Source organism: Solanum verrucosum, unplaced genomic scaffold (assembly GCF_900185275.1).
Source record: "Solanum verrucosum unplaced genomic scaffold, falcon-dt-bn FXZP01000009.1, whole genome shotgun sequence".
NCBI classification, from domain to species: domain Eukaryota; kingdom Viridiplantae; phylum Streptophyta; class Magnoliopsida; order Solanales; family Solanaceae; genus Solanum; species Solanum verrucosum.
Genome location: NW_026020231.1, coordinates 4,217,538 through 4,232,519, shown reverse-complemented (window position 1 = coordinate 4,232,519; position 14,982 = coordinate 4,217,538). Strand labels below are relative to the sequence as shown.

The window sequence follows — 14,982 nt, the reverse complement described above, 5'->3', positions numbered from 1 at the left end:
AATCATGTATTTAGGTTCTGAAAATGGTGAATCTTTGGGGCCTTGATGGGGCATTGTGACAAGAACATGAGCTAAGGAACAACAAGGCTATGGTGAAATTAAAGGTGCATTTTTGTGGTGGACCTGTTTGGTTTGTCCATTCCTAGTTTAACCCATTATTCTAATGGATATGCTCTATATGATCAAAAGATTAAGGGAGTGTTTGGTTGAAGGTATTAACGGTTTAAAAAATCACTTAGAAATAACGTAAAAAACTAAATGAACCATACACATTAGTTGACAGATTGTATTTAGGTCAAAATCATACACAGACAACCTATAAAATAATCGAGAGTTTGAGACAATCAGAAATAAAAATATAAAAACTAAGTCTTTAAGTCAAAAACTCTATACATCAAATGGTATAAATATAATTTATTAATTTACTATTGAATTTAAATTTATTATAAGCCATTATTCTCATGGATGTGCTCTCTATATATGATCAATGCCATTATTCTCATGGATGTGCTCTCTATATATGATCAAAAGGTTAAGGGACTGTTTGGTTGGAGGTATTAAAAGACGCTTTGATGATTGCTTAATTTATTTTAGTGCAAACCACACGAATGGTACGTAGTTGTTAGATATATTCCTACACTCCTGCTATAACTTGACAATCGAAAAACTCAGTGTCAAATTTTTGCCCCTTCGAGTTGGCCAAGGCCTACATACCCTTGATAGGAGAGGGTTTGATAATCAACCTACTTTGTCAAGAGGTGGCAAAAACGCAACAATCTTAATCTATTACTTAACATATACCACTATGTAAATATATTATTTTTCATAGTTGTTGAAAAGATAATTATAATAAACATACATTTCTTGAGATGGAAACTCCATAGAGTTCACCAACTTAGAAGTGAAAGGTGATTGGCGGCTATGAAATAGTAAATGTTAGAGATAATTAATGGTAAAATAATGTCCTAGAAGTTATAAAAGCAGAAGCATGCGTTGAAATGAATGATGAATAGTAGTGGCAAATTGGAGCAAATTAGGATTAGTGTGTCATAACTCTCTTGGACTCCCAAAAACAAACATTATGTTTAATTTGCACAAACTGCTATATATTGGTCTTAGGAATAACCCATGGTTATGTTTCCCATGGACTACAAAAGGGCAATACATTTCTCTACTCGGGTAGTGTCATCAATTTGCGTACATCTCAACTACTTTATAGAAGTATTTTTGATATAATTTATGAATTTTATCGATAATCTTTTATTCAAAAATTTTGTAAATATCTGATTGTGAACTCAATTACTCTTCTTATTGAATATAATTTGCACGTACAAAATTATTGAATTCGGTAGAATCGATAGTTTGGCTCTCCTGAATATAGGTGCTTTTGTCTCTTTTCATTCTTTGCCCTCACCCTTTTGTCTGAGGTTTGGTCCGCTTAGGTTCAAATTTGGATTTGTTACTTTACAAGAAATTGCGTGCTCTTAATAGAATATTTAGACCAATCTTTTGGGATTTTTTATACATAATTTAAGTGAAGATGAAAGTTTTGAATTTCTCAATTTTTTTGTCATCTACCTCTAGTAGACAACTCTGTCTATTCTTCTCTTTCCTCCTCTCATGTTACTGATATCTATGTGTCCTATATATTCACACACATTCATTGTAACATGCTCATACATATGTATATGGTTACTAAGTAATGAAATTAATTTGTTGCAAAGTAATCAGATTAATTAGCATAAAAGAACTTCAAACCCAAAATTTAGGAATAAATAACATCTATTTTACTTATGGTGTGTGGCAATCAAATGAAAAACTTGAAATTACTAATGGAACTGGTAAAAAATGAACTATGTGTGGCAATGTAATTGTTTGGGCCTGTACGTTGCAATGAAAAAAGCCCTTTTGTACTATGTTTAATGTGACATGTATATTTATTGTTAGCTAGAAAAAATATTTAGTTACACGATTTGTCCTTCAAATAAGCTAGTCTTTGATTCTTGCCGTTAGAAATCATACCTATACCTAGCGGGGTATAAGTTCTTTAATGGCGAGGAGCATAGCTTGTAAAGAAGATACTATGATGAGAAAATACAAATTCAAGCCCCACGAAAAAGTTATTTGCTCCGAGGTAAAATAAAATAAAATTGAAGGTCAACACAAAACAGGGACAAAACTGCAAATACCCAAGAGGAAAAATATGAGTAAATAATGGTTCATCAGTTAGTTTTCTAAAAGGACAAAAAGAAATCATTGGAATGTCTTAAAATCAACAAAGAATGGAGAACCATTTTAGTTTGTTTCAAATGTTCACTTCCATTGTTCATATAAAGAAAGCATGCAAATATTAAATACTATCATATGCACACAAATGTATGAACTTTTCAGCAAACCTGTATATTGATTACATACCATATAACTACAGTGATACAAGAAAATTTGTTCAAACCAAATATTCGATAGGCTAGAAAAACCTTGCACAACAGATTGGTTCACTGTGCAAATATAACAAATTCCATTTATCACAACCAGAGATCAATTATGAGAGCACAATTCACAAACCAGTTCATAGACTGCAGCTTACTGCTACCAGATGTATATACACACACACGCTGTATTCTATAAACCCCTGGAACCAGGAAGGTTGATCCACTGAAGTTGAAGTTCAATCTCTCCACATTCCACATTTTTCAATCTTAGGCACATATCTTGCACAACCTGACCATCTTGCCATACAACATTAGACTCTTCGGACAGGCAGTTAGATCTGCACGGTTGCATTCTAGTAATAATGGTGCCACCTGGGAGGCCACTTAAGTTCATCTTGAGAGCCTCTAGAAATGGTCTGATGTCAAATTCTGCATCTCCCATTTTGTCATCTTTGCTGAACATGTCGTGATCATACACAGTCTGGAAACAAGAAAAAACAAGAAATACAAACACTGGGAAGTGTATATTATATGTAAGAACATTTGAAAGCATCAAGCAAGTGATCATTAGCGAGAAATGGTTATGTTTTCTGCGGAACAGATAGGGTCTTATCTGATATGATAACCAGCAAACAAGAAACTTTACCAGCATAACAGGAAGATTGGGATCTGCAACAGAGAGAGTTAAATCTTCATTCCACTCAGGATTAACATCCTTTTTTACAACTCGAGTCTTCAGTTTCTGCATTCAAGTTGAAAAAAAGGCAACTCAAAAAACTGTCTGATAGCAATCAACAATATACATCAAATAGGAAGAATTCACAATTTACACCACATTTCAAATCTGTGGCTTCCATGTAGTTAATAACAAAATAACACAGTAATCAGAGCATTGAATGAAAAGAAGAGCCAAGTATTCGAGTCCTTATGTTTTTATTTTCCGCTAGTACGATAATAGTTGTCATTTCACTCACTGTATTGGAAAGCTCAAAGTACCAACTGAGTCATGCATGATGGCAAAACAACAAATATTTACAAGTGACAGAGTATTAAAGACATTGTTATCTTATGACGTCATTTAGAACATGAAATACAAAAAATGGTGCTCTTTTTGTAAACTCTGAGGAGTACAAAAAGATTATAGTATAACAAATCAAAAGATTTGGCAACAAGATTGCAGATATCTTAGAATTTATCTATCTGTTTGCAGAAGCTTTCCAAATCCTCTAAAAAATACATGGACAAGTCCCAGATAAATCCGCAAAAACTTTTCTGAGTGATACAAACATCTGGGGCATGTAAATTTCTCCATACGAGTCCACCAAAGTCAAGCCAAGTCAAAAAGTAGCAATAACATCCCCTCCCGGGATTTTTACCGAAGTGGGTTCAACATCTATTATATATATACATAAAAAGTAATTTGACCGTGTATAAATAGTGTAATTTTCTACAACAAGGGGCTTCGGATGAACCCCTCGGTCCTACCTGGCTCCACCCTCCCCAACACACACACGCGACTCATTTTACCCTATTAATGGACTTTTCAGAACCTGGAAAGCAAGCTCTCTGGACCTATAACTTATCATGGCATAAACATCACAAATCTGCATCAGCCAAAAGGGTTTATAGCTCCAGACTCAACACATAGAACGCCAAAATTCAGAAACCTTGGCAAGACAAGAATTACAACAGCACAGCTTACACATTCAAAGCCTCCTTAGTATAGACAAAACCTACAAAAAGCATACACCTTTTTCCCACAATACTACAACCCCTTTCTAGAAGCGAAGACTAATAATATGATAGAATTGTTTAAAACAAATACACTTCAACACAACTTCCCCAGCCCCGTTCTGGAACTCATGACTTAAAAGGACATCTGACAAAGAAAATTAATAACAGGAGATAATTAATTGAACTTAAAGACTTTCAAAAAAAAGATTGTAACCAGAACAACCCCCAAATGTAAAATCAAACCCTGTGATTTTAATTCTAAACTGGGTTAAGAAAGGGGAAGAAATAAAAGGGGCGGTGTACTTTTTTTCTTCTGATTACAACATCAATAAATCCCAATAAAACGGAACCCATTGTCAAACATGAACTGGTAACGCTAAAGATGATATCTTTCTACTGTAATTTCCACACAAAATTTTATACAGATCCTTCATATGTCAAGCAAACTGATTATTGTAATGACCCTTCTGGTCATTTCTGTGTTTTGCGTTGAGAGCGTTCCTGTAGCGACCCCAAGTCATTTATGACTTGCTGGGACTGACAGTTCCGTCACCTGGTCGTTCGTTTGACTTTTGTGCGAGTTTTAGTGTTTTTTGGAGCTTATGAACCTTGAACGATCATTTTCGATCAAAAGTTCAAGAAGATGACATCAGAATCCAATTCTGACGATACCATCAACTCCGGAAGGGTCATTTTAGGCTAGTAGCATGGTCGGCATGACTCCGGAGGTTTTCAGTGTGAGTTGGTGCGATTAGGCATTTTAACTTTAAATTTAAGCCTAAGTTTGATTTTAATCAACATTCTGAGTAAACGCGCCCGGATGAGAATTCCGTCAGTGCGGTTAGCTCCGAAATGTCGAGTTTGGTCTAGATTGACCCTTCTTTTGTGTCCCGAGGTTTTCGATATTTTTCCGAAACATTTTGTGGTTTTTGACTTAAAATGACATTTGGGTGTGTGACCCACTTTTTGTCAAGATGACCTCGTATGAAAATTTTGATTGCGCCATTGAGTTCGGAATATCGAATTTGGTATGGTTGCATATCTCGTTTGCGTGCACGGGGTTCCGAATGAGTTCGGAGCATCCCGTCGGAGTTTTTATGTTTTGGAAAAAATTTGCAGAAATATCTGCTATAAATGCAGATATATCAGCCAACTTTTCCAAACTTAAAACCCTTATCTCTCTCTCATCTCTCAACCGATTTAGGTGATTCGAAGTGCAGGAGCTTCGTATTCTCGATGGCTTCGCTGTAGAGTGTTCGGAAGTTGTCGGGTGCACGTAGTTCGAGGTAATTTCGTGATTAACCTGACTGTTGTACCCTTTTTCGAGCCTTTGTTTTTGGCATTCTTGTTTTAGTCATATCTTACACATTTTAGCTCGGTTTTGGGTGATTCGAAGTCCCACATGTTGGGAATTATCGTGGCTACCTCATAAAGTGTTCAAGGAGTGCTGGGAACTTTTCGATTCTCATTAATTCCAAGTTTAGACTGCTGCTATTTTCTTTTAAGTTGATTAAAATATGGTTTTCTTGCTTGTTGGTTTTTGCTGCGTTTTGAGCCTTGAATTGTGTTCCATTTTGGAACACAAGTTCGGGGTGCTGTTTAGGGTCTCTTGACGGAGTCAATTTCAGACAGTTCAGTGCGGGTCCCACTATTTCCGTTGTGATTCCAAAATTGACCCGTCTCCATTTTGTTGTGATTTTGGTGTCTAAACGACCGTACTAACGTTGTGATCCTATATTTGATAGAGTGACAGCGTTCAAGGGTCGTTCGGGGAGGAAAAACTCCGATAAAGTAATTTGGAGAGCACGCGGTCAGCCTTAAGGTAGGCTACGACTTCCTTTCTTTTAGATTGAGCTTAATTGTGTAAAAGTATGTCGATTAGAGTGAATTGGGGTGGGTACCTGTTTCCTACCTTACTTTGATTAGATACCTCATGTTAGGATCGATTGGCCATATTCGGGTGTAATATTATGTTAACCGGTTTAGTAGAGTTGCATGCTTATGTGTTAAATGCTATTGTATGCTTATATGTTATGTGTTGCATGTCTTGTTCATCCTTAACCGTAAGCATGATGTCCTTAGTCTAGGTTAGGCTAGCATTGTCTTAGACTTTTGACCCATGTGAGCTGGATAGCCCTAACTTTCTGCCGACGTCGTTCGGATGACTTAGCTTCTTGTAGACTGGAGTAGCAGACTTAAGTCTGATAGTTTGAGCCTTAGATTAGGCGTTATCGCTGCTTGTTGCACTTATGTATCTTATCCCTCTCATTCTGCGGTTTCAACGCATTATCGAAGGTTCGGTGCATCACTAGAGGCGCAGGATTGAGATAGTATAGGCTTGGAGCCTTTTATGTGATTCTTAGAGTGGACGGTGTTCCACGGTGGTTGTTGTTGGATTGGATCCTATTGGAGATACCATCACCTCCGGGGTCGTTCTTTCTAGTTGGGCTGGGAGCGTATCGCTAGCTGGGTAGACTCGGTGATATCAACGATTGCCCTCGGGCCTCTCTTTCTAGCTAGGCTGGGAGTGTGCTGTTGGCTGGGTGTCCCTGAGTCGCTCTTTCTAGCTAGGCTGGGAGCTAACTGCATGGTATAACGACTCGCGATATCTACCTTACTCACGGGTCCCTCTTTCTAGCTGGGCTGAGAGTGGACTGTTTGGTTGGGTGCCCCCTGGAGTCACTCTTTCTAGCTGGGCTGGGAGTGCACTTCTGGCATGGTAGAGTCTGATGGATTATCTTAGTTACTTTGGGCTAGGAGCCCGGTTTTCGTCTTTCTCAGTAGACTTAGCTTTTTTGTGTACTTGTCGGGCTTATGGGGGTCCGTTCAGGTTTTATTTGAACTTGCGCACGAGTGTACCTTCTGGGCTTATGGGGGTCCAGTTATGTTTAGTTTAGTTGTACTTAGTTTATTTCTGGTATGCTCGTGTGCTTTCTTTTCATATCCGTTTTGACCTCTCTGTGTCTAGATTCTATCCTTTCATATTGTTTTTACTCTTTTTGCTCAGTCGGCCTATGATGTCTACTGAGTACTTGTTATGTTGGTACTCATGATACGCTCTGCATCTATTTCATGATGCAGGTCCCAGTATCAGTTATCAGCGGTGAGTAGTTCCAGCCTTCTTTTGTAGTTGTGACTCGGAGACGAGGGCGAGCACTTGGCGTTTTGGGTTTGTTCTGCCTCATTTTGGTTTAGCTAGTCTTGTTGCTTTTGAGACACGCTCTGTTGTGGTCCACTTTTGGGACTTGTACTCTTTGTTAGATAGCTCTGTATTAGTGACTTCTAGGTTTTGAGAGAAATTTCTGTATATATTTATTTTGGGTTTGCTTCCACCTTGTTGTCCTTGTTTAGTTTATTGTTTCCGCTAGTTTCTACCCTTGCACTCATTGCTTGATGTTCTGGGTTTCGAGTTGGCTTACCTACTGGTAGGGTATAGTAGGTGTCATCATGATTCGAGAAATCGGATCATGACAATTATAAACCCAGATGCATAAATTCTAGAACAGAAAATTACAGCTATTGGGTGATCAATGCTCATAGACTTAATAACTTTCCTTACATGAAATTTGAAAATTCCTCCATAAATGATTATATCAGCAGCTATCAAACGTAAAAATCACAGTAGTAGACGAAAAACTCAACCAAAAATCCGATAAACAGTAAAAAAAGAAGAAGATGAATTAGTGGAATTGGGACCTGTTTAGCCATCTTGACGACAACGTAGGGATCGCTGCTGCGAACATCACGAACAGCGAGATTGATGCCTCTTTTGACTCGTACTCTGAGAAGACCCAAAAGATTTTCCATTCGAAACTTTCGGTGGCTGCTTGCTGAAGTTGTTGGCAATTAAAGCTTCTACTCTTTCAACATTATTTCTCCTAATTTTTCTTTTGACTCCCTTTAACTAAAAATAAAAACATTACTCCATCTGTTTTAATTTATTTGTTGTATTTTAATCTAATAATACGAAATTTTTAAAAATAAAATTTGAATCTCGCGATGTTAAATTAAACATATATCAAATGTATCGTAATGTCTTTCAATACATAATTATTGATACTTTTTAATTCTACACAAAAAATTAGGATCGTTTGATAACTATTTAGAATTATGTGGGTATTAGATTATGTGAATTTTAAAATTATTAATCAAGCTTATAGATTTTATATACGGATAACTTATTTCCTAACTAGTTACCAAACATTATAAACTTGTGTCATAAATTAATACAATTACCTTTGTAAATAGCTACCAAACGACTCTACTTCTCAATCTATAACAAGATGAGACCTACTATATAAATTCACACATTCATTTAAGCTCAACTCATTTGATTATTATGATGTTAAATAAAAATTATAAATATTTTATTTTAACGGAGTTCTCACTTGAAGTTGAGTTTCTGTTTTTGATGTAATGTAATGTATATTTTGAATCAAAATGAAGTTTGACTCCTATCAAATCTGTGAAATGAGTTGTAACCTATCTTTAGATAAATCCGTATTAATTAAAAGTAATTACAAGTATATCTATTTTATTATCTTTAATGTAGTCCTTGGTATAGTTTTACGTTCACAAATTGATACGGTCTATATATTGTTGGAAGATATAATCAAATTATATCAAATAACTTCTCTCATTTTATTCTTAAAATATGCTACTTGCCTCTGATAAATATAGTTATTTTTTAATCTTATCAATACTTGTAATTTTATGCTTTCTTTATTTTTCATATAATGGAGTATTAATTTTCGATTAGCTTAAATAAAGTAATATGATAGGTGAGAGTTCATATTATAACAACACTTAGTTGTGACATATATTTTGGTAGCAACGCTGACTCAGTTGAATTTTCCCTTACAACCTCCCCACGTACACCAAGTCAAATAAACTCTTTCTTGTCAAAATCTACAAAGGCAACATCTTTTCAAAAAAAATAAAATCAGAGAAGAAGAAAACAAATTATCATATAACAAGTCAATTTATTGGAGAAAAATACAAAAATGTTTGATAATCAATAAAAAAAGAATCCCAATAATTACAATATTAATCAAAAGTATGAAAGAGACAATTTCAGAAAGATGCAATTTAAAATGAAATTATTGTTGGGTATAATAATCGAGATTCGAGTGTATTGTAAGGGATTTGCCAATTGATTCTAGTAATGCACATGGATACCACTACTTTGCACATTGTTGGATGTGTATAGTGTTTCAATTTGGTTAATGTGAGGCTTGTCACCAATGGCCAACCATACCAATATCGGTTCGATTTATATTGATACGTTATAGAATTATTAAGATTTGATATTGGTTATGATTGTCAATTATTGAGTTCGATTATTGTTTTAGCCATTAAAATTTTAATATACAAAAAAAATCACTGAAAATCACTTAGAAATAATGTGACAAACCAAATAAACCTTGCATATTAGTTGACAGATTGTATTTTGTTCAAAAACATACATTAACATCTGGTAGAATAATCAAGAGTTTTGAGAAAATTAGAAATAAAAATATAAACTAAGTCATAAGTCGAGAACTTTATATATCGAATGATATAAATATAATTTATTAAGTTACAATCAAATTATCGATTAATCTATTCAGAAAAAAAGCCTCAAATCGTTAAAAAATCAATCACCTAATAAACAAAAAAATTAGAACCATTACAGATCCGCTAAACTAATACGCCAATAACTATTTTTCAATTATTGATTCCGATTTAATTTTGAACATCTCTATCAGTGATTACTTTATCTTTAATGAAGTCAAATTAAGCATCCAATTCTGATCAATGGTACTTCAAATCTGAAAGCAATATAAATAGAAGAAATGTAAGGAAAGTGTTTACCCGAAAAATGGTACAATTGAATTTTTCTTAAAAGTGATTTATAGGCATGTGAGTTAACATGCAAATACTAGAGAGCAACTTTCACATCTAGCAAACATAAAAATCATATTTGTATGTTATAGCTATAGTTTGCATAATTGCACTCCATAGCAAATTTTATGTTTCCTATGGAGCTTTTAATTTGTATAATTCGCTAGATATATCCAATTTTATACAAATTGTTCAGTTTTGTATAAATTCATTTATACATTGTAATTTGTATAATAAGATCCATATTTGTATAATTATAAGTGTATAGGACAAAAATATATGTATTTTTATTTGTATATACAATTTTCTCTCGCTTTATACAAACGCAAACTCATTATATATATTTTATACTAAAATGTATAAAATGACTAATTGTATACCAAAAATGGCTAATTGTATACCAAATCAGATGGCCAAAAAAGGGATGCTTGCTGCGAATTACAAATAAAATAAACTATAACTATAACATTTAATTTGAATTAATAATTTGTTATTTCATACAATTTTCCCAATATTGAATTCTCCCCCTGTCTTATTTTATTTTAGTTAGCACCATTTAATTTGACACGATATTTAAGAAAAAAAGAAAACCTTTTGAAATTTGTGATCTAAAACAATTATTAAATATTTGTGTGGTTGAAAATCATTTTATTAAGAGTAAAAAGAGTATTTTAAAGTAAATTTATTTCTAATCATAGTAGGATGACATTTTTTTTGGACGAAATACAAACAAATGATTGCCACATAAAATGAGACGGAGGAGTAGTACCATAATATGCACACAAAAGTGTGCACTTGAGTTACACTGTTATTCAAACCAAATATTCGGTAAGCTAGAAACCTTGCCCAACAGATTGGTACAGTGTGCATAGGTAGTTCTTGATTAAACTTCTATATTACAAACTCCATTTATTACAACCAGAGATCAGTTGTGAGAGCACAAACCAGTTCATACACTGCAGCTAGCCAGCTAACTGCAACCAGATATATATACACACACGCTGTATTCTATAAACCCTTCGAACCAGGAATGTTGATCCACTGAAGTTGAAGTTCGACTTCTCCACATTCCACATTTCTCAATCTTAGGCACATATTTTGCACAACCTGACCATCTTTCCATACAACATTAGACTCTTCAGACAGGCAGTTAGATCGGCTAGGTTGTATTCTTGTTATAATGGTGCCATCTGGGAGGCCACTTAAGTTCATCTTCAGAACCTCTATTAATGGTTTGATGTCAAATTCTGCATCTCCCATTTTGTCATCTTTGCTGAACGAATCGTGATCATAGACAGTCTGAAACAGGCAGAAAGAAGAAAACATAAACAAGAAATACAAACACTGGAAAGTGTATAGTTTTATGTAGGAACATTTGATCAAAGCACCCAGCAAGTGATCATTAGCGAGAAACGGTTATGTTTTCTGCAAAACAGATAGGGTCTTATCTTTATATGATAACCAGCAAACAAGAAACTTTACCAGCATAACAGGAAGATTGGGATCTGCAACAGAAAGAGTTAAATCTTCATTCCACTCAGGATTAACATCCTTTTTTACAACTCGAGTCTTCAATTTCTGCATTCAAGTTGAAAAACAGCCAAGTCAAAAAACTGTCTGAGAGCAATTAATAATGTACTGATATACGAAGAACTCAGAATTTACAACACATTTCAAATCTGTGGCTTCCCATCCTCCATGCAGTTAATAACAAAATAACACAGTAGTCAGAGCATTGAACGTAAAGAAAAGCCAAGTATTTGAGTCCTTATGTTATTTCTTCTGCTAGTAAGATAGTAATTGTCATTTCACTCCCTGGCTTGGGAAGCTCAAACTCAGCTATGTTGCTTTGACTCTTCAAAAATGCCAACGGGTGCGTGTCAGTTTCGCCAAAAATAATGTATTTTTGGAGAATCCGAGACGAATGCGGCATCAAAAGTGAAGAGTCCACGCAACTAAGGCTCAAATTACCAATTGAGTCATGCATTACGGCAAAAAAAACTGATATTACAAGTAAGAGAGTAATAAAAACATTGTTATCTTATACTTAACTTAATTTAGTACATGAAACAGGTAACAAAAATGCTGCTCTTTTTGTAAACTTTGAGGAGTACAAGAAGATATCTTAAATATTTATCGCTAATGATTTTCACCAAATAGGGCTTAACATTTACAATATATAACTAAAATTAACTTTAACTTTGCATAAATAGTGTTATTTTCTGTCAAAGATGAACCCCTCGGAAGTTGGACCTACCTGGCTCCGCCCCTGCCTCAAACACACACACACACACAACCCATTCTACCCTATTAATATACTTTTCAGAACCTGGAAGGTCAAGCTCCAAGAAGCTAGTACTTATCATGGCGTAAACTTCACAAATCTGCATCAGCCAAAAAGGTTTGTAGCTCCAGACTCAACACATAGAACACCGAAATTCAGGAACCTTGGCAAGACAAGAATTACCACAGCACACCTTACAATGCCTCCTTAGTATACTACTAAAAGGATATTCCTTTTTCCACAATAATATGATAGAACTGTTTAAAATAAAGAAACTTCAACACTCCTTCCGCATCCCCATTTTGAAAGTCCAAACTTAAAAAGACATCTGAAAAAAAATACTAACTACAGGAGATAATCATTTTGACTTAGAATACTTCCCAAAAAAAACGATCGTAACCAGAATTTCCACGAAAAGATGATAGCTTTTTGGTATAATTTCCACATATATCATCCTTCAAGATGTCAAGCAAACTGATTATAAACCCAGATGCATAAATTCTAGAAAATAAAATTACAGGCAGTGGGTAATAAATGCTCATAGACTTAAATGTAACTTTCTTGACATGAAATTTGAAAATTCTTCCATAAATGATCAAACATTAAAATCAAAGTAATAGACCAAAAATCCGATAAAAAAAGAGAGTATGGAACAGTTAAAAAATTAGTGGAATTGGGACCTGTTTAGCCATCTGGACAACAACATATGTATCGCTGCTGCGAACATCACGAACGGCGAGATTTACACCTTTCTTGACTCGAATTCTCAGAAGACCCAAGAGATTCTCCATTGCTGCTTGCCGATGTTCAGTAAGATGCGATTAAAAAACGAAATTATTATTGCTAAAGTTGATTTTTTCTTTGATAACTACGTGTCATAACGAGTACGCAATGTTTTTTACTTTTCCACATAGGACCCACGAGTATTTATTCTGTTGTTTGGCCACCACTACTTTGCACAATATTTTGAATGTGTTTGGTGTTTCAATTTGGTATTTTGAATGGCGAACCACGTGGAATTCTCTTTAATTAAAAACATGCCAATCATTTTCATAAATCTAGTCACGGGTGTTCTTGGATTACGGACATATTAGGAGAGCTTAAGATTAAAAATAAAGAAAACTATGATAAGGTGAAAACAATCTTCATGGTAGATAAAATAAGAAAGATAAGATTGAGATGATCAAGCATGTAAAGAGAAGATGCGTAGATGCCCAGTGAGGAGGTGTGAGAAATTGATCTTTTTTTTTTTTTTTTCTTTTATTTGTGAATTTATATCATTAGACAGAGCGTCCTGTAGTTTTTTATTAAAATAAAAAACCTCAATAGAATTATGTACAAGCAAGGGGGATTAGGTCTTACTTTGTCAATCCTAATGAGGTAACGAACCTCTACTAATTATCATAAACTAGAGAGGACTAGGTATTCTATAATAATCACATAGTTTGTTATACACTCTATGATGATATTACATATGAAAATGCTTAAATAATGCACAAATATAAAATCCAAGAAGAAAATTGAGTTTCAACCTCAAACTTACTTTTATAAATGTGTGAAATAAAAATGATAAACATAAAATATTTTCCTCTTGTCTTCTTCTTCAAACCTGTCCAACATAGTTCATCATTTTTCTTGGATTTATTGGTTTTTTTTAAAGCTATTGACATTGTTATATGATTCTGCTTTATTAGTCGCATCGGTAGGTGCCTTGGATAAACTATTGTCACTTTATCATTCCAACTGTGCTTCCTTCCATGTGTCTTCCTTTTGTTCCTTCCACTTCTTTGATGCCTTAGTAGAACTTTGACTAGAGCAAAACTCGGAGCTTGACTTTAACTGGAAGAGATATCGCAAATCAATAACATAAGCCTTAATTGGACTAAGTCCTAATGCTGAGGCCTCTTGTTCATTTTCTTTTTGTAATTGTACTTTTAGGTACAACTTTCAGAGCTTGTGGACTTAATTTTCTATTTAAACTAACATGTGAAACATGCTCTTCTTTATCAATCAAATAAAGCCTACCTAGGAGTGCTCATCTCCCTCTATTTTTTCTTTTGAAATAATCAAATCACTTGTGAAATTAGCTTGGGAGAGTGGTCACATACTTTCACCAAAACTTTATCATTCCATGTGGAGGATAAGAGTTGCCCAAATGTACCTTGATGTTTTATCAAATGAATCCAAATTTTGAGAAGAGACCTCATGAGCATAGGTGTTCAATGCGCTAAATTAGATTTAAGCAACATGGCAGCCTGCTTTCTTGAATAATTTGAGCTACTTCAGGATTAGAGATATATAATGTTGGAGTCATAACATTACCATTTTTCCGGTCCACATGCTACATCTTTCGATTGGCATGCTAAGAGATTGCATATTAGTATCAACATCGACTCGGACCAAAGTTTACTCTTTCGTAGGATTAGAATCAACCAAATCTAATTCTTTCTCCACCCCGAGTGCTTCAAACTGTTTTGTACAAACAATGATGGGTCTAAGGAGAAGTAGACCAAAATAATATTTGGGGAAGGTGATTACACAAGATATGGCACAATTGTAAGGACGTGACACTAGATATGAGGATGAATATCGAAGATTAAGGTAGATGATTGGCAAACAGTCGGACAATATTATTATCTAGTTTTCTTT

General features: G+C 34.6%; 1 protein-coding gene across 4 annotated transcripts; it reads right to left on the bottom strand.

Annotated features, from left to right (window-relative positions):
- Positions 1-2,369: 2,369 nt before the first annotated feature.
- On the bottom strand, positions 2,370-13,146 carry LOC125832064 (protein C2-DOMAIN ABA-RELATED 4-like). Of its 4 annotated transcripts, none has more exons than XM_049511197.1 (4): positions 13,014-13,146; positions 11,532-11,627; positions 11,157-11,348; positions 2,616-2,721 (listed from the first exon to the last, which is right to left on the bottom strand). In XM_049511197.1, the coding sequence occupies exons 1-4, from the start codon at positions 13,122-13,124 to the stop codon at positions 2,623-2,625; spliced, it is 498 nt and encodes a 165-aa protein (XP_049367154.1). In that variant the 5' UTR covers positions 13,125-13,146; the 3' UTR covers positions 2,616-2,622. The 4 variants fall into 4 exon arrangements, with proteins under 4 accessions (XP_049367155.1, XP_049367154.1, XP_049367156.1 ...); XM_049511199.1 differs by having other exon boundaries at positions 2,616-2,835; positions 11,271-11,348; XM_049511198.1 differs by lacking the exons at positions 11,157-11,348; positions 11,532-11,627; positions 13,014-13,146 and adding exons at positions 3,079-3,174; positions 7,863-8,012 and having other exon boundaries at positions 2,370-2,913.
- Between the last annotated feature and the right edge of the window lie 1,836 nt (positions 13,147-14,982).

Bases quoted from the DNA above. Each gene is read 5' to 3' on its own strand.
- LOC125832064 (XM_049511197.1), bottom strand. From the start codon at position 13,124: ATGGAGAATCTCTTGGGTCTTCTGAGAATTCGAGTCAAGAAAGGTGTA. The intron at 11,349-11,531 runs GTAAAGTTTCTT...TGCCTGTTTCAG, and splicing joins CCAATCTTCCTGTTATGCTG to ACTGTCTATGATCACGATTC. The intron at 2,722-11,156 runs GTTGTGCAAAAT...CAAGATGGTCAG, and splicing joins TTGTATGGAAAGATGGTCAG to GTTGTGCAAGATATGTGCCT.